Genomic DNA, 20,920 nt, shown 5'->3' on the forward strand with positions numbered 1-20,920 from the left:
CAGCTCACACTGTTGAACAGAATGGGTCCATCATTGTCATTATTAGCGTATGTAACTGTGCTTTTCCTGCTATGACAAGTCAAAATATCTGCTGTTAAAAAAGGTACAATAGTTTACTTGAACTATTTCCTGTACTGGTTAATAAATAACTAATGAAAGCTTTATTTTATATAACATCATTACAAATTTTATTATTTTCAAGTTAACTAATAAATCCTTTAGAGCTATGATGACATGTAACAGTGATGCCCCAGTTAGTATCAAGTCACAAACCAATGTTTCTGGCGCTCTCTATTGTCAGTCATCAAAATAACACAAAAATATCCTGTAAATTGCATCTACGGTAGCATAAACCACAGGACATTTGAACCTCACTGACACCCACACTAAAAAAAAACTTTTCACAGCTCCTCAAAGAAAAGTGACCCAACAGACCTGATCTGGAGAGGAAACTAAGAGTTGAGCACTGATTCACATGAATCACAGAGAGCAGGCAGTTTTATAAAAAGGGTAAGTAGGACATTTTGATGGCTCATCTGTAAAGTGCCTTGGAAAATCTCTAAAATCTCAATTCAAAATGTTGTGTGTGGGTGGATAATTCCCCAAAGCCCATCTTCATCTGCGCCTAGGTGGTTGATTTTCATGCAGCCAGAAGGATTTGTTTCCAACCATGGAGCAGAAATAGGATAGAAACGATGCCCATCTTACTATTTCCTGGTTTGTTCTGATAGGCTTTTGGGATCTAAATACTTAGTTGACAGTGTTGGTTATGACACATCCTGCAATCAGTGTGGACAGATTGAAATTTGTCATCCATAAATGTGCAAAGTTACTGTTTGCCTTCATTTTCAACTAATTCTTCTCCCTCCTGTGAATTTTGGTCCTGAACCTCTTCACCTGACAGTGCCAGGATCTATACTGCAGAAATACATAGGGCATTATTTTGTAGAATACAACTTGTGAGTAAATCACTTTTTAGCTCCTCAGCACCTTTTCTTTGCATTTCAGAGAACAGGAAACTCCAGGAAAATGTCTCTTCCAGGTCCTTTCTCCATTCTAATCTTTATGACCTCCTATAATCCCCACACTTATTGCTTGAGCTTAGACTGGAAAAGTGACATTAGGCAAGGTACTAATGTGAGGATTAAGCAGAGATTAACAAGCTTTTCTTAATTCCATTAAGAGCAACAACTGCATGTGGAAGTCTATACTTAACTAGTGCAGAGATTCCATCAGTACATTTAATAATAAAAAATAATAATAGTAATAATGAAAAATGGGCTGATATTATAACATCTGTAATTGCCAAAGAAATAGCCTACAGTATTTGGTGTGTGGTAAATAGACAAGGTTAATATGTTTACAATAGTGTTTATTTTGTGTGTTTAACCAATTTACAGTGTATAGATTATCTATTGTGGAATAGCCCAGAGTGTAATATTTATATTTGTATTAAAAAATAATTTTCACATTCACAGAATACAGTGTATCAGTATCTCATCAATGTCACCCCCTCTTGGTTTTTCAGGTAGTTCAGTCCAGTGTAAGGAAGGGAAATCTCGGGAAGGTAATAATATGTAGCTGGTAATAAAAAATAAAAAAAAAGAAATATGTGATTAAAATCATCCAAAATAATACAATCTGGTATCAAATACATATACAACAAATTCTCTGAAGCTTCTGTAATAAAATAATAAAATATAGAATATCAGTCAATAATTTATACAGCAGTTCATTTTTGTTTTTCTGTTTTCAAATGACAATTATCAAAATGGATATAATTTGGGATTTTCACATTAAAAACACTGTGTTATCACCACTGGCGTAGCACTTGGAGTGTTTTATGACAGCTTGCAATACTACAGACAGTATTTGAAACTGCAGACAGGAGGCGCACTGAGGTGAAAATTTTACAAAGCCTAAACTCAGCTCACACTTAGGTCTACTAAAATTATTAGTGGCGCTGCAGTGCACACACCTCATTTTACTTTTCATTCATGTCAAAGTGTGTGGGTGTGGGTGCTTTATTATGTAGTAATCTAAGCATGAAAGAAAGAATTACATTAAACCAACCCCGCCTTACTCCGCCTCAGCATTGCCTAAAGCCTGCAGAATGTGACTGTTTCATGCCTTTGTACCTCAGCTCAAAGTTTATATGAGCTGCTGCGCAGGAGCAAACATAGTATCTTGTGGGGGAAAATTGCAAAAGGGAGGCAAGAATTTGACTCATTCGATACTAAAAAAAAATGGTCAAGTAGATATGAGGGTAAATTAAAACAATAATTTTTATTTTAAGTGTAATGAATGAAAATCTGACAGTAGTCTGTAGTCATTTGTGTGAACTTACATTTTATGAAGATGTATTTCTTTCCCATAGGCCTATGCATTATGATCCTTCAGACAGGGTCTTTATACATGCCTGGTAGGCATCTATCAGATCTTTACAGTGCTCCTCTCCCCTCTTTCTGACACTGCAACACAAAGCCAGATTTATAAAACATGATTGCCACTCTCTACACATGTGGATAGGCATACTGTATAACTGTGTTTCAGTGAAAACTGTGCAAATCTACATGACCTAAACGTGCAGACATGCAAAATAAATTAACATTTCTAAATTGAGTCTACATGTGCATCAAAGGGATTTTTCCACTATAGCCCGATTATAATGTATTTCAACTCAAACATTCACAGCCGCTTTTATCTGCACTTGGTGCAGTGCAAGAACATGAGTGAGTAATCTGTAATGCAGCTCCACTAACATTAATCACCACTGCACGTGGACACACTCCAAATGGTTGTGTGTGCATGTAACACGAACCAGCAGCCCTAAATGTGTCGCTCCTCTGCAATAGGTCATACATGTAGAAGTCTATTTTAAAACTTAAGTGTATTTATACTTCTCAAGAAATTCACATTAATGTAAATATCATTACAGTTCGTCTGGGCCTGGGTTGTAGAATGGATTTACTGGATTTCACTTAAACTGTGAACAGATATTCCACATTAACTCCAGTTAGACCTAATGAGTAATTTCTTAGTGTATGTATATTTGTATAAATGAAAGTTTCATCATCGGTAATTGCACATCATTTCTATCAGAACTCACCATTTGTCAACATCTTCCTTGATAACCTGGCATGGTGCTGGCGCAGCTTCATTAAAGTCTGGCATTTTGACAGAAGAGAGCTGGAGTTTGTGGAAGTGGGCTGCTGCAAGAGCTACAGTCACGTCTGGCTACAGATTGGTTACAGAGATGGAGGGAAAAACATTCAAGAGAGGGAGGGAGGAGGCATGAGACTGACAGTGAGTCTTCTAGAAATTATCATATGCAAGGGACTAGCCAGGAAGGCATGTTTGTTTTGAACCTTTGACTGCTTTTATATGGAAAACATGCTGGAGTTATGTGTTTATGTACATCAATCTACACTATAAAAGTATTCTTAAAATTCCTTAATTCTCATCCTTTGTTTTATTGACCTTTTAATGAATATGCAGATAGCTGACCTTTTGGGTCAACCATTGTGCATTACAAAGGCCTCATAATGCATCTACAATACTCACTACAGGGGAGCTGGCAAAGGGATTTTCCCTGAAAGGAGACTAGGGAGCCTGACTTTGTTTTACACTGCTTTGTTGGCTTAAGAGCTTGGGCTGAGAGTTGTAGCTTTTGTTTAACGAATAAAACATTGATTTAACACTGAACATGCCACTAGAAACCATGCAACTAAGGAAATGACCCTGAATTTTTAGGCTTTTATAGATAAAAATAAAAGCAAAGGTGAGTAGTATTAGTGTAAGAAAATTCCTACAAGAACACGCTTCTTTTATTTTGAATTTGTAGTGACATGACTATGTATCTTTATATAACCTACTGATTATATGTTTCAAAAATACTGCAGCATTTGTATGTTTACAGTAACACAGTAACGTTTCACCCAGCAAATAAAGGTTTTCATTACACATCAGCAAGCATTTGTTAGTATGTTCTATACTGCCAGTTTATTATTGTGCATTAAAGCTTTGGAAAACTGTTTCATAAAAATATGTGTGTCAGTTGTGCTGTGGTATAGATATTGATGTGTTTTGCCCATACACAGACTCACATGGTACTTTCATGGTGCTTCAAAAAATAAAAAACAAATAGAATATAGTTCCTGCTTGGGATTTACAGATTTAAGATTTAAGTTACAGAATTTAACTCAACCACTAGAGGGCAACAAGCACTCATATTCACACAATGATGAGGAATTTCTGAACAAATAGACATCCAGAGTATGCGCATTATTACCTCCAAACAATAGACATCATATTTATATTCAGCTAAAAGAAATAAGCATTTATTTGAACACTTGCATAACACCTCATATTGGTTGATGTGTGCAAACAGAGCTAACTGGAGGGTGATATCGTGCTTACATTAATTACATTGTCTCAGACGCAGTGTCAATCATCAAATGAAATATGAGCAAGAGAAAAGTATCCTTCTGTCTCAGCTTCCAGAGAGCCCTCCTCCTTTATAATGATCATAAACCCAGTGTGCCATCTGCTGGTGCACAAATTAAGTGCATATGAGGTCTAGCACACAGGTACTGCAAATAATAATATGCTAATAATAATAATAATAATAATAACAATAATAACATTTGCAAAAAAAAATCTAAACCTAAGATCTTTAAGAATAGATAAATAAGGCAGGAGAAAATATCCCATATTTGTTATTATAGACGAGCTGATGTTTAATTGACCAGACTGAATTGGAGGGAGGACATGCTACTGTTTGTGAATCAGGCTGCACGGTTTGCATATGAATATACACAGTGACCACTGAAAGCCTGTATAAATCTGACTATTACTGGGGAAATAAATCATACTCGAATGCGTCTCAGCCAATCGCAGGGTTCAGGACAAACAGCTGACTATTTTTTTGTTCGTGTAAAACGTAGTGTACATTAACAGGCAGCCTAACAATAAGACGAAAAGCTGTAAAAGCATGCAGGGCGGGCTGGCAGACCGAGGGCCGGTGAATGGAGGTCACCGCAGATACTGAGTGAGTCTCCGCGGTGAGACAGTGGGGGAGAGGGAGGACGGACAGCGGCCAGCCGCCTTCAAAAATGGCGTCTCCGGAGGAAAATGAGTAAAAATTGTTAAAACGCGGCCTTCTTTCTTTACACTTCCTCGTTCGGTTTTTATGTTTGCTTTTTTTTTTTTTTAAATCATACTCTTGTGATATTTTCCCGGTGCATAAACTCGCCGTGGCTTTTGCTCGCACAGGCCAAAGAAAGCAGAAATATGGGGGGCGAGCATTTGGGGAAATAAAAGCAGCCCTGTTTTATTTTGATGCGTCGTTACTGACAGCTAGCATCTGCTGCTAGCCCACAGCTCTGCTCCGGAGGGGGTGGGAACGATTTGCATGCGAAGGAAGAAAAAAAAAAGGGGGTTTTGAAATTGGGGATTTCTTTGCTCGTCTATGGGGAACGATTGGTACCAACGTGGCCTGTCGATTACAATCTTTTCCAGTGCTAGCAGCGTAGCAAAAACTAGCCTGAAGAAAGGGGAGGAGAGACGGTGAAAAGGACGCATTCAAATCAAATGTTTATCAGCAATTCGTCCATCACCGGCCAAATCCGCGGCATCTTCATCATGACCGTGACTGATTTTGGACTAAATCTGCATTCGTGGAAATGATAAACGTGAAAGGCGTCGGAAAAGGAGAAAGACTGGGTTTTTTGGAGGTGGTTGGATTATAACCCCGTAGACCCCCCTCTTTTTTCATCCAGCTTTCTCCTCCTCCCCTCCATTTCTCTTTCAATATGCTGTTTTCCACTCCTGAGGACTTGCTTATGAAACCGGGGAAAATAGCCTGAAACCGAGAACAAGAAAGACTGGATTTTTTTTTTCGTAATCTGCTCTGCGACGTTCTCCTTGCTTTCGTCCTCATCGCACACATTGTTCAACAAATAAATGGATAGAAATTACCCGGGAACAGGATTTGGTGATTTGGGCGCAGGAGCAGGATGGAGTTACGAGAGATCGGCAAAAGCAAGGTATGCATTGGATCCAGACAATGTGCATGCATCACTGGTGCTTTGCAGGGCACGGTGTGACCCATGTAAACAAATTGTCTCCGCTGGCTTCATATATACAGCCATGCCATGCCATTATGTGTAGTGCATTGTCATCCAAACAGTTGCATAGTAATAATATTATAAACAGCAATGGAGCAGTGTGCGTGTCGTGGGGGTGGGCGGGGTGGAGAAAGGAAAGGTTGGGGATATGAATTGAATGCGAGTGATTGACAGACGCGGTTTAAGGTAGCCCTGGCGGGGTGGAGGTGGAGGTGGGGGGGATGTCTGGAGCATCCATAGGAATTATTGTTCCCTGTGTGCAGGCCTGGACACAGACCTGATGGAGAAATTCACTGGATTGATAGGAACTGCGAAGAGTGCAGACGCAGCAAAGCCCTCACAGCAACCCCCCTGACAGACATCAACAAGAAGAACTGATACATTTCAATAATCGTTTTAAATGGCTACAATGTAAAGGCATCAGGAAATAAAAATCTTAGGGTGGGGGCAATGCCATACTCTCAAATGCTGAGATTTATCATGCATTTTGCCCAGTCGTGATCTAGATAAATTGGTAGTGGCTTTTGGATGATTGTTGTTCATTTGCATAATGAAATGGTGCCATGTTCCCACTGCATCAAACTTGCAATTCGCTGTTTGTCTAGATGAAATAAATAAATAAATAAAGACCAGGGGGAATTCATACGATGATGATGATGAGGATGGTGATTAGAAAATTGCCAGGGCTGTGCAAGGTAGCTCTGCCTCTTAGCATCATGTTAGCCTGCAAGCTAGCGTTGTGTTGCATGGCAGCCAGTTGAGGCCTGTGCACGCAAAGCATCGTTACTTTTTATTTTGCTGCACATATGTGATAGTTGACCCAAAGCTGGTGCCGCCCGCCCGCTCGTACTCGAAAGCCACCGTGCATCCACTGGAAGCGGTATTTGGCTAAACAAACCTGGCGTGTCGCTGGTGTTTGCATGCGACTTAGCATGCATTTATGTCGACACCATCCAGCTGTTAGCTATATCAGCATAATCAGTGGTTGCAGACAAATGGGGGCGTTTGTGTTTAATTTGAATGGACGATACTGTATCATCCACGTTGCTTAAATGCGTTATGCACATTACTCATTCATAGTTTTTACGCACGTAAGAGACTGGCCTTGTAGTTTGGGCCTAGTGTCTGCATTTATTCGTAGCTGCTGTGCAATGCTGCTAGGCGGTGCTACCAGCAGCACTAAGGCTACTAGCATGTTGTCTGCTCAGCCATCCACGCATTTCGTATGTGTCTGCCAACGCCAAATTCTGCAACTGACAAACGTTTAGTTAGCCTAGGAAACTTATATCTCAAGTTGTGTGATGGTTGGGGTTTTTGTGGCTCGATCATGATTGCAAATTAACTATCCCATTATTTTTGCATGACACATTGCTGGTTTGACAGATTTACTGTAATCCATTCTGGTATAATGCCCAACTTTGTATTTCTGCCACTGATATTTTATTTAGATATTGATCAGAAAGATTTTCCTTCTGCTTAATTTAATATATAAATCAGGCTTATCAGGGATTTTGGTTTTTATATATAGTTTACTGCAAGATGTTACATATGAAACCAAATGAGCCTTAAGTTGACATGTAGTGTGAAGGATTTTTAAGTGAAATGCAGCTGGATTCAGTTTATTTTAAGTGATCCTAGCTGGTCTTTTCTCAAGGGTCACATTTAGAAATAAATGAGGTTTATGTAAATGTACTCTGAAATTAATGACTCTTTATCCCCTGCTCTTCTTCCTCTGTAGTCTTGTCTATGGGAGTTCCAGATCATCCCACCCTGAGTCTGAGCTCCTTCACCGGCAAGCCTACGCCACCCCACATCCTCTGCAGGGCTATGCCACCAATCACCACCCAGGGAGCTCGGGCCAAGGCGGGGCTTGGGGAGCAGCTGGACGGAGTTTGGGTGAGATAAATGTCATACCTTACTTGTCACCACCATAAGGGGCCCCGGCAATGAATTGCCATCTCCCTCATTGAAATATGTGCACATTATAGCTCAAGGGCTGATTTGAAGGCCTAGACGTTAAAGCCTTGTTTCACAAAAAAAAAAATCCTATCATCACATCATTCATTCTCATATAGTTTTGCAGATGTCTTAACGGTTGTTTTCAGCAACAGATGTTGATGTATCTGTGGTTACACAAGGAGCAATCAACACCCTGATGCAATGGATGTTGATAACAGTGGCTCAAATTTCATGGTAGACAGCAGACTCATTAAATGTTTTAGGGAGCATTAAACCTAGTCTAAAACCTCTTATGTTTGTTTATTTAGTTATAAATATGTATTAGGATTGTAAATATCTTTAAACTAGATGCTAACATTTACATTCTTAATCCAATTTCATGGTTTTGTCTCTTCTTCCCACAGGCCTGTCAGGGCTCTTTGACACAGGCCTGCACCATGCCAGCCCCTCTGCCCCCGATGCCTCTGTCATGAATCTGATCTCAGCCCTGGAGTCCCGGGGTCCCCAGCCTCCACCCTCAGCCTCCTCTCTACTTTCCCAGTTCCGCACACCATCCTGGCAGACAGGTGGGGCTGTGTTAGATCTTCCCTCCTGTGTTGACATTAAAACAGGCCCCACAGTCAATATGACATTTAAAGGAAATCCCAGTGTTTAGCTGCATTATTATTCTGACTGTGTTGCTATGTGAGCATATTAAAATAAAATTCAAGAATTTTTACTAGACTGGTTCATAGTCTAGTCCTTCAGTACTATTTTTTAATTTGATAGCTTGATGGATACTGAGTAATTTTCCAATATGTCTTCCTTTTCCTAACAGCGATGCACACGCCTGCTCCTCCTGAACTATTCATCTCTGGAGCCCTTCCTGGTTCCGGCTCCTTCCCCTCTTCCTCAGCTCTCTCAGCCTATCAGCATCCAGCATCCTTCTCCAGCCGTTCTTTCCCTGCTGCCTCCCTCTCCCTTCAAGACACTCCCACATTTAGTCCCACATCCAATGGCCTGCTCTCCCCACATGACCCCCTACTACACATAAAGGCCCCTTCCCAGTCTAGCCTAGGTTTTGATAGACTCCTGTCCTCGCAGGGTGCCGCTGCAGCTGCATATAGGGGTAGCCAGGATCCCACAGGAGCCACATCAGCCCAGGCGTCCTCTGCTAGGCACCTGCAGTCCCACCAGTTCAACCTGCTGTCATCACAGCTCCAGGACCAGTCCTCCCAGCTGTATAATGCATCGGTCTTTTCCTCCGCTCAGCCCCAGCCTCAGTCCCAGTCTCAGTCCAATTCAGCTCAGGAACGGGCTGTGCCTAGGCAGGACAGCGTCATCAAGCACTACCAGAGACCCACGCCCGCTCAGTCACAGCTCTCATCCTCTGCTGCCCACTCCCTCCAGCACTACCTCAGCTGTGGAGGGGCAGGATATCAGCAGATAGCCACACACCACAGGCACGCTGGTCTTTCCTGCAGCCCACTGGGTGACCAGAGCCCCTCATCTGACCACAAGGCCTCCTCTCGCACCGACCAGTATCGGCCAATTATCCAGCCTCCCTACTCCTCATCCTCTTCCTCCTCCTCATCTTCTTCAGCTGGAAAAGGTACTAAAAGCAGTTCCAGCAGTGGCTATTCTTCTGCCAGTTCAGCATCATCATCAAGAACTCCTCACACACCCCCTTCTGCTTCTTCTACTTCCTCTTCCTCCTCCTCTTCTTCTGCCACCTCTGGGGCTCATCCATCCAACTCAATCCCCACCTCCAGCTCCAGTGCAGCCCCTTCCAGGCAGCAGCCACCCCCTCAGCCAGCTCCACCTCCCCCAGCTCCTCAGCAGCAGCCGCAGCCCCCTGCCACCTCCACCTCAGCCCCCCAGTCTCTCCCTAAATCCTGCCTCTCAGGCTATGGTTCTCCTGTGCCCCCAGTGAAGACCCCCACTTCTGCTCTTACTGGTCAGACCCCACCTCAACAACAGGCACAGTCATATTCCCCTAATCAGCCCCCAACTTCACACTTGGCTCAGTCATACGGAGGCTTCAGTTCACCACAAGCCCAAGACCTGAGCTCAGGTACTGCTGGGAAAGGCTATGGGAGTTTAGGAGGACGAAGTCAGTCATACTCAACTGATATATATGGAGCTGACTCTGCTTATGGTTCTCTTCCATCTTCCCTGGGTGGAGCTGGAAGCCCATCACTAGGCTACGGCGCCCCAGGTCACTCCCCTGCCCTATTAAGATCAAGTGGGTCATCGGGTAGTGGAGCCTCTGGTGGAGGAAGCAGCAGCGGCACAGGAAGTGGAAATTCTGGCTCAGGAGGAGGAGCTGGAAATAGTATGACCAATGAGAGAGGTGGAGGAGGCAGCGGTGCAGGGTCTTATCATCTTCCAGACTCTAGCCCCTCGCCATCAGGCAACTCGGGCATCATCCGTCCAGGGTTGCACTCCCCAGTGCCCACATGCCCCACACAGTCTCCGGGAGGTGCGGGCTCTAATAAATATATTTCCTCAGTCCTCTCCCCCACCTTTCTAGCCTCGCCACAGGGCTACCCCGATACCAGAGGCCCCAGCTCCCAGCCTCAGTCCTATCATTCTGCCTCCTCCAAAACAAAGACTGACGCATCTATGCTAGGTGTGGGCTCTCAGAGATCACAAGAGGAAGTAGATGACGATGATGAATTCTTGATTCAGCACCTGCTGCAAGCCCAAGCAAGTCCTGCTCCCCAGACTGCTCATCATCATCCCCAACAGCAACCCCAGCAGGCGTCCCAACAGACACAGCCCCAGCCCCAGTCAGTGCCGCCAACTACTGATTCAGGCAAAGGGCTGAGCTATGACATGGGTAAGACCTCTGAGGAGAGGTACCACCCCCAGAGTGTTATACGTACCCACAGTGCCACATCTACTGCTGGAGTAGGAAATGCAGGGGCTGGAGGGTCCATTTCAGGACTGGACAACCAGCTGGAGATGTCACTAAAGAAGCAACATCAACAACACCATCATCAACCACAGCAACAACAGCAAAGGAATGAGAGGTCTGTTGGAAGCAGCAGGAGCAGTGGAGGGAGGGGCAATGCTGAACAAGTGCACTCACACCTCCATCACCATGACAACCTAGGGTCAGTAGTCCACTATGGGCGGGGTGACCCCTACAACCAACACCCGCTTGCACCCCCACACTCCTCACATACTCAGCATGTTTCCTCTCACACTCAGATACCATCTCACACTCAAATGGAGCTCCAGAAGAAGCCACAAGAGCGCGCTGAAATCCCTTATCCCCGGAAAACTCCGGAGTTGCAGCAGCAGCATTCCCAGTCTCAAGCTGCTCCTTCTCTCATGGACTCTCCCACTGACCAGTCCCGTCAGCCACCCCACCTGCTCCAGTCAGTCCTGTCCCACACCACCCGCAACAAACTTGAGCCTCATCAACAACACCACAAGATGGACTCACACCAACAACACCAACAACAGCATCACAAAATGGAATCTCATCGCCAACACCAACAGCATCACAAAATGGACTCCCACCAGCCACATCAGCAGCACCCAAAAATGGACTCTCACCCTCAGCATCAGCATCACCAGAAGATGGATTCGCATCAGCATCAGCAGCACCACAAAATTGATTCTCACTCACATCAACAGCACCATAAAATGGACTCTCATGCCCAACAGCAGCAGCACTCTATCAGCCAACAGCAAGCTGTAATGGAAAGTGCTGGTGGGAGACTTGGCACAAATAAACATCAGGCACAGTCTCAGTCCCAAACCACTCAGCTCCAGCTTCAGCTCCAGTCCCAGGCTTTGGAAGTGGCAGCGGCTCACTACAACCACGGGCCCCCTCCACATCAGCATGAGCAGAGCCAGGTTAAACAAAGCTCAGTGGTTTCTTCGTTGGACATGCTGGAGCGCTCCCTCTCTCAGACTTCCAGCACAGACGTGGCTGTTGCAGAGGACAGACGCGGTGGAGCAGGAAGCGGAGGAAGGAGTGGAGGCAGCAGCGAGCGCCACAGACAGCAGCAACAAGAGCAGCAACAGAGACAGCATCCACCCCACCATCAGCCACAGCAAACTCACCACTCACAACAACACTCGGCCTCTGAACTCCACTCATTCCTCTCTGAGCCTGATATTGGCTTATCCACCCCATCTCACATGCACCATCTCTCACAGCACCACCCACAGCAACAGCAACATCCCAGCTCTCAACACCAACAAACCCACTCTCACCACCCTCACACCCAACCCCACCCGCAGCAGCAACCTCCACACCCTCACCACATACCCCCACCTGCCTCAGCACACTCCCAGCCACAGCCTGACCCACAGCAGCCACTCTCATCCCAGCTCACCCCCCAGCAGAGCCAGCTGGACCAACAACGCTCAGAGCAGCACCAGTTTGACACAGTCAGCCCTGTGGAGAAAGCAGACCAGAATCAACAAAGCAACCGCTTTGTACCCCTAACATCCATCTGCTTCCCGGACTCCCTCCTTCAGGATGAGGACCGCTCCTTTTTCCCAGGAATGGAAGACATGTTTTGTGCTGAGGACTACAAGTCAAGCTGTGCTGGAGGTGCAGGACCTGGGCAGGAGGAGATGAATGAAAGCCACACTGGGCCAGAGGGAATGGATTCCATAAAAGCTGGACAGAGTGCAGGTGGAGCAGGGGGAAGTGGTGGCGCTAGCTATGACATAATGGGTCATCACGGTGGAGATCAGGGCTATGAGCCATACTGTCATGGCCTGGAAGAGCCCAGCAACAACACCATGACTCTGGATCTAGACTCTCTTAAAACACATGAACTCCCTTCCACTGTCAACACTGAACAGCTGGGATTGATACAGTCCCAGGCCCCAGCTATGGGTATGGGCTCCAATACTGCTGGTCCCACCAACTCTGGAGCTAAAATGTCCTCTGGGCCTGGAGGAACTAGCACAGCAACTGGTTCTGGAGGCCTCCAGTCTCCCATTTTCTGCTCATCTCGTCCTAAAAAGCTCCTGAAGTCCAGCTCTTTCCACCTGCTGAAGGAGCGCCGGGACCCTAACACAATGCCTAAGAAAAGTTACGCTCAAGAGTATGAGTTTGAAGATGATGAGGATAAAGCCGACCAGCCAGCTGACATTCGATTGAACAGCCGGAGGCTCCCGGACCTGTTGCCGGATTTGGTGTCCAGCTGCAGAAAAGGAGGAGGAAGTGGGTCTCTCAGCCCTTTAATGGGTGACATTGACTTCTACCACTCCTCTGGCTACCCATCTATGGGTACACACTCTCTTATTCCTCAAGATGGACCCAAGAAGAGGGGCCGAAAGCCCACTAGACCCAAGAGAGAGGGTCCCCCTAGGCCAAGAGGCAGGCCTCGCATCCGCCCAATGCCTGAACCATACACTCCGAGAGGGATGATGGGCGAGATGGGTGGATCAGCAGTAGGTGGAGGATTCAGCGTGGAGGGGCGAGGTAGAGGTAGGGGTCGTGGAAGTCGAGGCAGAGGAGGAAGGAGGGAGGATATGTACATGGAAATGAGCGGGAAGGAGCAGGATCAGTTGCACCACCATCACCTCCATCAGCAGCAGCCGCAGCAGCTCCATCACCAGTCCCAGCAGCAGCACGAGCCTATTCCACCTCTAAAGGTCAGTGACATTCAATTGGGAAAAGACTAGGAAGATTTTTAACAAATTGTCCTTTAATTAGTTGTGATGCTAATAAATGTTAAAGTTAATGGTTATTGAAAGTATTTTTTATTATTGTTTTGTCATCTTTATCCTGGTTTCCTAATTTGTTAAAGATTATAAATGTGCGTTCAAGCAAAGTTACTTTAAATCTAAGCATTTTCTAACTTTTGTTTCAGATCAAGTTACCAATTGGTACCCTGTCTTCCTCCGATGCCTTGCTGAGAACTGATTCGTTGTCTGGCACGGACCCTGCTTTGTCGGACGGCTCGGTGGGCTCAGCTCCCTCACTTGGTTTAAGTCCTGGACCCCCCTGCAGTGCTGAAAGCACCAGAAGTCAGGACAAGAACAAGCAGAAAAGCCAGATGATGAGTGAAGGAGTGGATGATGAGGGGCTGGAAGAAAGGGTAAAGGATTATGTTCTTGCTGTGTTGTGCATGTTATGTTAACAGTTGCATAAAATAAACTGATTTAGTTAATCTTCATAGCATGATATTTAGTGGAGTTGACTGCTGTAGTGGTGGTGTTTGAGCTGACTGACCTCCTCTTTATGTTTCTGCTAGGGGGATGAGAAGGACTCTGAATCCAAGGCCGGTTTTGTCGCTTCATTTTTGGACTTTCTCAAGACCGGGAAGAGACCCCCAAGCTTGGACATCTCACCAGGAATGGAGCCAGACAATGGCGAAACCTCTCCTTGTAAGTCTGGGGGTCTCCGCCCGCTATCTCCTGCACCTCCCCCTCCACCACCACCACCTCCATTTGGGGACAGTGAAGGAAATGGGGGCCTGGCCCTGGGCAACTGCCCCAGCCCCAAGCGCTTGGAAGATGAACTGAAGAGGAACCTCGAGACCCTGCCCTCGTTCTCATCCGATGAGGAGGACTCAGTCGGAAAGAACCAGGACCTCCAGAAGAGCATCTCCTCAGCCATTTCTGCTCTGTATGACACTCCTCAACTAACCTCGAACATCCAGGCCCCGCTGCCTCCTCCACCTCCCCAGCCTCAGCCTACACAGGCCCCTCTTACTCCCACACTGCAGCCCCCCACACTTAGCCCACAGCCCACCATGCATACCCCCCACACCCAGCCTCAGTCCAATGAACCAGACATTCTCCAGCCAGAAGATGGAGACATGGATGAGAATAAAGAGGAGGAGAATGAGGAAGAAAGAAGTATGGGAGGGGATGAAGAGAATGACATGATAGAGGAGAGAGAACCACAGCTGGAAACCCTGGGTGCCCCCAAGCTTGATGGTAAGTGGGATTTAGCGTTTTATTGTCCTCTTGTCCTAATTTCTTGCACATAGATTGAGCTCAGCTTACAAAATTAAATATTTATTCCCTCAGGCTATTGCTGTATTATAGTCTGTAAAATGTTTCATTATATATTTGTTAAAAAATTAATTGAAATTCTTGTGGCTGTTTTTGACATTGATCTGTAAAATTGACCTTAATCTTGTCCCCTCTTTCCTTCCAGCGGTCCTCCCTGAGATTCCTACAACTCCAGCAACTCCTGATCCTCCTTCTGTCCCTCCATCTCCTGCTTGTTCCTCCTCTCCTTCTCACTCACCCCTCCCTCCCCTCTCACTTCCCTCACCGCTGCCTCCACCAGAAGAACAACAGGAGAATTCGCAGCCTCCGAGCCCCGCTGCTCCCTCATCCCCATCTACGTCACCTCCCCCACCCGCTGTTCTCCCTCAGCCTGCAACTCCTCCTCCTCCACCACCTCCACCTCCTACTTCTCCTCCTCCCCCAACGCAGAAGGAGTCTCCGATGCCATCTCCGGAGTCCCCCGCCTCTCCCGAGGAGCCCCCGGCTCCTAAGATCACTTCGCTGCATCTCGCCCAGAAGCAAGAAGATGCTGCCATTGTTGGTGAAAGCGAGGAGGATGAGAGCGAGAGCGGAGGGGAGGGCATCTTCAGAGAAAGGGATGAGTTTGTGGTGCGGGTGGAAGACATTCGAACTCTCAAGGTATATGTGTGTGCATGTGTTTTGTGGAAGTTATTGCTAATTAAAGCACAGTAGTAGCGTCAGTACTGGTTATTAGTTTTTAAAACTAAATAAAATAACTTTATCCTCCTTTACTGAGTAAAATGTTTTTAGATTCAACGTTATAAATAGCTACCAATTCACTGAGATATTTTATGTTCATCTGTGTGTGGCCAACTCTTGGTACAGCTGGCCCTGCAGACTGGCCGCGAGCCTCCACCCATCTGGAGAGTGCAGAAAGCCCTGCTGCAGAAGTTCAGCCCAGAGATCAAAGATGGGCAGAGACAGTTTTGTGCCACAAGCAATGTAAGTTCATTCCAAACATTCTATAATGTAAACACACCCGCACAATTGCACATATTCCCTGCTAACTCATGACATATATCTCTGCTTAAATTCACAGTATGATTAGTGTCAATTACATGACATTGTGTAAATTGTACTAAAAATGCATGACATTATCACCAGTGGGGTTATTTCAAGGTTTTATATTAAAGTGTGTTTGGTTTATCTTTCCACACAGTATCTTGGTTACTTTGGAGATGCAAAAAGGAGATACCAGCGAATCTATGTCAAGTTTTTGGAGAATGTTAATAAGAAGGACTACGTTCGAGTCTGCTCTAGAAGGCCGTGGCGCAGAGCCACACCTGCTCTCAGGTATCAGTATTTACTGAATCAAAAATGTTATTAATTTCGTCTTAAACCTCATTAGATTTAGTTGGTAAACAATCATCTGCCTTTGATAGGGGAAGACCAGGATCCAGGATTATTCAAAGACTCTCCTGCGGTGACTCGTAGTGTTTTTAAAATCATGTTTTTTGTCTCTAAATTAATTTTTTTTCATGTCTCACAGACGCCAGTCCCTTCCCAGAATGGCGTCCCCTCCTGCTTCCCAGGTGCCACAGAGAGTAGTGGAGAAAGAAGAGCGAGTGGCTCCACCAGTCCAGCGTGAACAAAGGGAGAAAACAAGAACAGCCACCGCAGCAACAAAAGATCAGCGCGAGGAAAAGGAGGTTCCAGCTGCTATGCCCAAAACCAAGGAGAAGGAGAGGGAGCATGAGAAGGAGAAGCGAGTACAGGCGCAGCAGGACAAGATGGAGAAGCGTGCTGCACCAGCAGAACGGGGTAGAGCAAAAGAGGAGAGGAAAGTGGTAGAAAGGAAGGAGAAACCTGAGCGCCCACCCAAGTCCAAGCTAGCCAAAGTAAAGGCAGAGCCCCCACCGAAGAAGAGGAAGAAGTGGCTGAAGGAAGTACCTTCATCATCAGACTCCGACTCATCGGATGAGGCAGCTAGTGAGAATGAAAGTGAGATATCGTTTAGATTTTTTTGTTTGTTTTGTGCTGGCATTTTGCCACTAATAGATGTTTTTAGTTTCCCATCTCAATTGAGGCTGTAATGCCAAGGTATTAGTAGTAGGTTGGTTTTAAATGGTGTTTTGTTCTTTTGTCTACTCAGTGCCAGTGAAAGGTGGGGTAAACAACCGTGCCATGAGGGAGATGTTCAGGAGCTACGTGGAGATGCTGGTTAGCACCGCTCTAGACCCCGACATGATTCAAGCTCTGGAGGACACAGACGGTAAGAACCGCACATGCTGCCCAGCTCAGGGCAAACAAACTACCATGTAGAAGACAGAAAAATATATTATAACAATCCCAGCAGCTTAAATGTCTGCCCTGAGGCACTTTCAGTTTTCAAATGTGATGCAGGGTGAATACATACCATCACCACTACAAGTAGCAGTTGCCTGGAGTTCATGTCAAGCCATCCATCTGGACAACCAATGTTTATAGTAGTGGGGGAATTGTTTAGATAATTATACAGCATACATATTTAGTCTCTTAATTGTTTTTGAAGTCCAAACAAAATACGATGGGTTGAAGGAAAGTCCCAGGAATGCCAACTGCTCTGCAGCCAGAAAGACCTGCTCTGAAACTGCTGTAGGCATTAAAATGACTGACAGCCGCTTGAATGACGACTAATGAAACTACCTTTCCCTCAATTGGCCACCAGATGAGCTGTACCTCCCACCGATGAGGAAGATTGACAGCATCCTGAGCGAACAGAAGAGGAGGTTGTTGAGGAGAGTCAGCATGAGCTCTCAGCACCAGGTAATCTGCTTCTTTCTCTGCCCCCCATGGCAGAAATAACACATTGTCTATTCTGATAATTGTAATCAAGGAAATAAATCTAGACCTGACTGTTATGGTGCTCCATAAAAACAACAATCATTCATAAGATTCGGATGCTGTAGATTGATTGATTAGTCAATAAAAATGTATCAAAAATAGCTGATTAATCAAAAATAGCTGATTAATCATTGAAGTATTTATCAAGGAAAAAAGTCAAGCGTGATGATAAATTGGCTTAAAATTCAAATAAATACTTGAGATAAATACTGAACAGATTCAGTGATAATTAAAGTAATCAAGCACTGACAGTCCTGGCACTTTTCCCCGACAGGAGATCCTGCATGCTTACCCCCAGATCATTGTTGACCCCCTTGACTCAGGAGTGGTGAGGGTGCGGCTAAGCGGAGATGCTTACAACCGCAAGACCCTCAACAGAGTGAAGAGGACTCTGCCTAAACCACAGGTAGGCACACCATGTGAGGCCGTATCAGTTGCATTAAAAAATGTATTGGTCAAAAATGTGTTGTTTTTTTTTTTTTGTTGTTTTTTAGCATTATACCCTTTTTTACATTTTACATCTGTGGAGTTCTCAAACATTCATGCATTAATGGGACAAAAACTGGACGTTTTTAGCCTCTGACCAGGTGATTCTTCCTGGTTTTTGTATGAGACAAATGAACCACCCCAAAAATAAAATAGTACAAGCTCGTAGCAAACGTTTGCTCGTGCAGCAGGAGGAACATAAATTATAGACACCGAAACCACTGCCTCAACAAAATTAACCGTTACTGTAAAAAGCTCAGCAGAGGAGGTTGGGTGATGGATGGATTGCTGGTGGCAGGGAGAATAAAACGGTTTGAGCTTCCCCTCTAACACCTGCTGCAAGTTTCTAAACCTGCTCCACCTTTACTCTTAGTCTTATACAGAACTGATATTGACTTCAGCTTTAAGGCTCATTTGTAAAAGACAATTAAATTAACATATTCAATTTCTTTCTTTTAGGACCTTAAGCTGTCGGCCGAGTCGTATCGGCTTTACAGTCTCTACCACTCCTTGCATCACTATAAATACCACACCTTCCTACAGTGCAAGAAAGAGGTAAGGAGGCACGTGTGCGGCCTTGATATGTGTCACTTAGTCAAGTTAAGACAGGTTTATTGAGAAGAATTTCTCAATTTGGAGCTCAGGTTGTCAGGACAAAACATACTTGGAAAAGTATTGCTTTGTTATATAGGTACTCATGCATTTTAACACATTTCTTCAAATACCCAGTATGATAATGTGTAAATCTCATTAAATAGACCACCGCTTGTATATGCCCTTTTTAAGTCTTGGCATCAGAATCGTCTGTCTTTCCATCCCCCAGACCAACACTATTGAACAGGCAGCTGAGGATCCAGGCCAAGAGGAAGTAGTGCAGCAGTGCATGGCCAACCAGAGCTGGCTGGACACCCTCTTCAGCTCCTTCATCGAGCTGCTCACGCTCAGCACCAAAGCCTGAGTCAACCGCAGAAGCAGACAGAAATAAAGCAAGTGGATTTAAAAACAAAACAAAAAAAAGTGAACAAAAAGAAAATTCAAAAACAGAAAGAGACGGATCCTACTGTACAGCCCCCAAACCCCCGATCCTCTTCACATCTCTAAGATCTGAGGAGATTTTTAAGGCCCTTGACGAACACAAGGGGGTCTGTTCATGTGACCTCGGACAATGGCCTCTGTGCTTTTATTTGTTGTTGATCAATGACTAAAGAAATGTCTTACTTTGTGACAAGGGGACCCCACCAGATTAGGGGTCACTGGTGAGTCAAGAGGGAATTGACCTTTGATTGAAAAGGGAGAGACGAAGTGGAAGGACAAAGAGGAGTCCGAACGCCAAGTCAGCGAAGGAGCAACTGACATCTTGTTAACTGTGTGTCATAAATAGTTCAAAGAGAAACTATTACTGCTTAGTTTTTACATAAATTATTTTTTGAAAAGACTAACATCCGCTGTTGGCTTTTGAAAAGAGTGGAAGAGGGTAAGAATGCTTTTTAAACCGCGTGTAGAGTGTGTCGTGAGCAGCGTGAACATGGACTCTTTCACGGATAGAAACATGAAATGTGTTAATGAACGCTCTCTCTCTCTTTCTCTCTCTCTCTCTCATCCTGTGCTATGTGAAGGGCAGCACCAGTGGGCTGTGTGATAATATATAAACACATTTTTATTATTTATATGAGGAGGTTTTTAACTTAAACTCTCACAAGCGCTGGGTTTTGCTGCCCTAACATTTTAAATACCTTTTTATTTTCCACATCTTCAGTATACAATCGTAACCCACATATACAAGTCGTCTTCCCCTCTACACAAAAGAACAGACGCTGAAACAGAATTATTGTATCAAATAGAGTGGGTGTAAAATAACGAACAAAAAAAAAAAAAAAAAAGGGGAAAATCTATTCGAAACTTAACATTGTTGTGCTTCAGTTCAATCATCAGTCATGCAGGTGTAAAGAAAAAGAAGTAAACTATCCATTTCCCATGTGGGAAGAAGGAGTATAAATAAGTAATATTTAAAGAGGAAATAGTCATTTCATTTTTATCATTTTGATGTTTGTGCATACTATGACTTATTTTGAAAACAATCTAATTTTCCATTTAAAAAAGGAAAAAAAAGGCGTGTAAATATTGTACAGTTCTTGATGAAATTCTTTGTCCTTCTGTACATTAACTCTCCTGTATTTGAGAAACAAATAAAATCTGCAAAGAACAAATGGTGTTTCATTTCCCTACAGTGTGTGTATGTTGCTCAGCTATATTTGCGAGGACATTTTGGCTCTCCATTGCTTATTCAGTGTTCCTTCACATTAAAATATGACATAAATCATATTGACCTCCTGTGTGCAGTTTGAAGTGAAAGTTATTCTCACAATCAGCTGCTGAAAAGGGAAAATTGTCTGTTTCCAATAAACACATACACCTATTTCCATGAGTTGTGATATATTGTCAGATATGCAGTTTAACTAGGTTTCATATGGAAATTTGAAAACAGAAAAAATTATTTAAAAAAAAAATTATTAAAATTAAAACAT

General features: G+C 44.4%; 1 protein-coding gene and 1 long non-coding RNA gene across 4 annotated transcripts; one reads left to right on the forward strand and one right to left on the reverse strand.

Annotated features, from left to right (window-relative positions):
• Positions 1-1,355: 1,355 nt before the first annotated feature.
• On the reverse strand, positions 1,356-3,247 carry LOC113135677 (uncharacterized). The gene is made up of 3 exons (XR_003296202.1): positions 3,110-3,247; positions 2,348-2,471; positions 1,356-1,581 (listed from the first exon to the last, which is right to left on the reverse strand). It is a non-coding gene; the product is annotated as an uncharacterized LOC113135677 (long non-coding RNA).
• Positions 3,248-4,892: 1,645 nt separating this feature from the next.
• On the forward strand, positions 4,893-20,602 carry LOC113135103 (proline-rich protein 12-like). 3 transcript variants are annotated; one of them, XM_026314754.1, is made up of 15 exons: positions 4,896-6,047; positions 7,867-8,024; positions 8,492-8,653; positions 8,905-13,697; positions 13,916-14,143; positions 14,300-14,987; positions 15,211-15,704; positions 15,912-16,028; positions 16,246-16,379; positions 16,576-17,027; positions 17,179-17,298; positions 17,734-17,831; positions 18,184-18,315; positions 18,855-18,950; positions 19,219-20,602. In XM_026314754.1, exons 1-15 carry the CDS (start codon positions 5,965-5,967, stop codon positions 19,351-19,353), a joined length of 7,890 nt encoding a protein of 2,629 aa, XP_026170539.1. In that variant the 5' UTR covers positions 4,896-5,964; the 3' UTR covers positions 19,354-20,602. The 3 variants fall into 3 exon arrangements, with proteins under 3 accessions (XP_026170541.1, XP_026170539.1, XP_026170540.1); XM_026314755.1 differs by having other exon boundaries at positions 4,911-5,050; XM_026314756.2 differs by lacking the exons at positions 17,179-17,298; positions 17,734-17,831; positions 18,184-18,315; positions 18,855-18,950; positions 19,219-20,602 and having other exon boundaries at positions 4,893-6,047; positions 16,469-16,718.
• Positions 20,603-20,920: the final 318 nt, after the last annotated feature.

The sequence above is a fragment of the Mastacembelus armatus genome, chromosome 19 (assembly GCF_900324485.2).
Source record: "Mastacembelus armatus chromosome 19, fMasArm1.2, whole genome shotgun sequence".
In the NCBI taxonomy this organism is placed as follows: domain Eukaryota; kingdom Metazoa; phylum Chordata; class Actinopteri; order Synbranchiformes; family Mastacembelidae; genus Mastacembelus; species Mastacembelus armatus.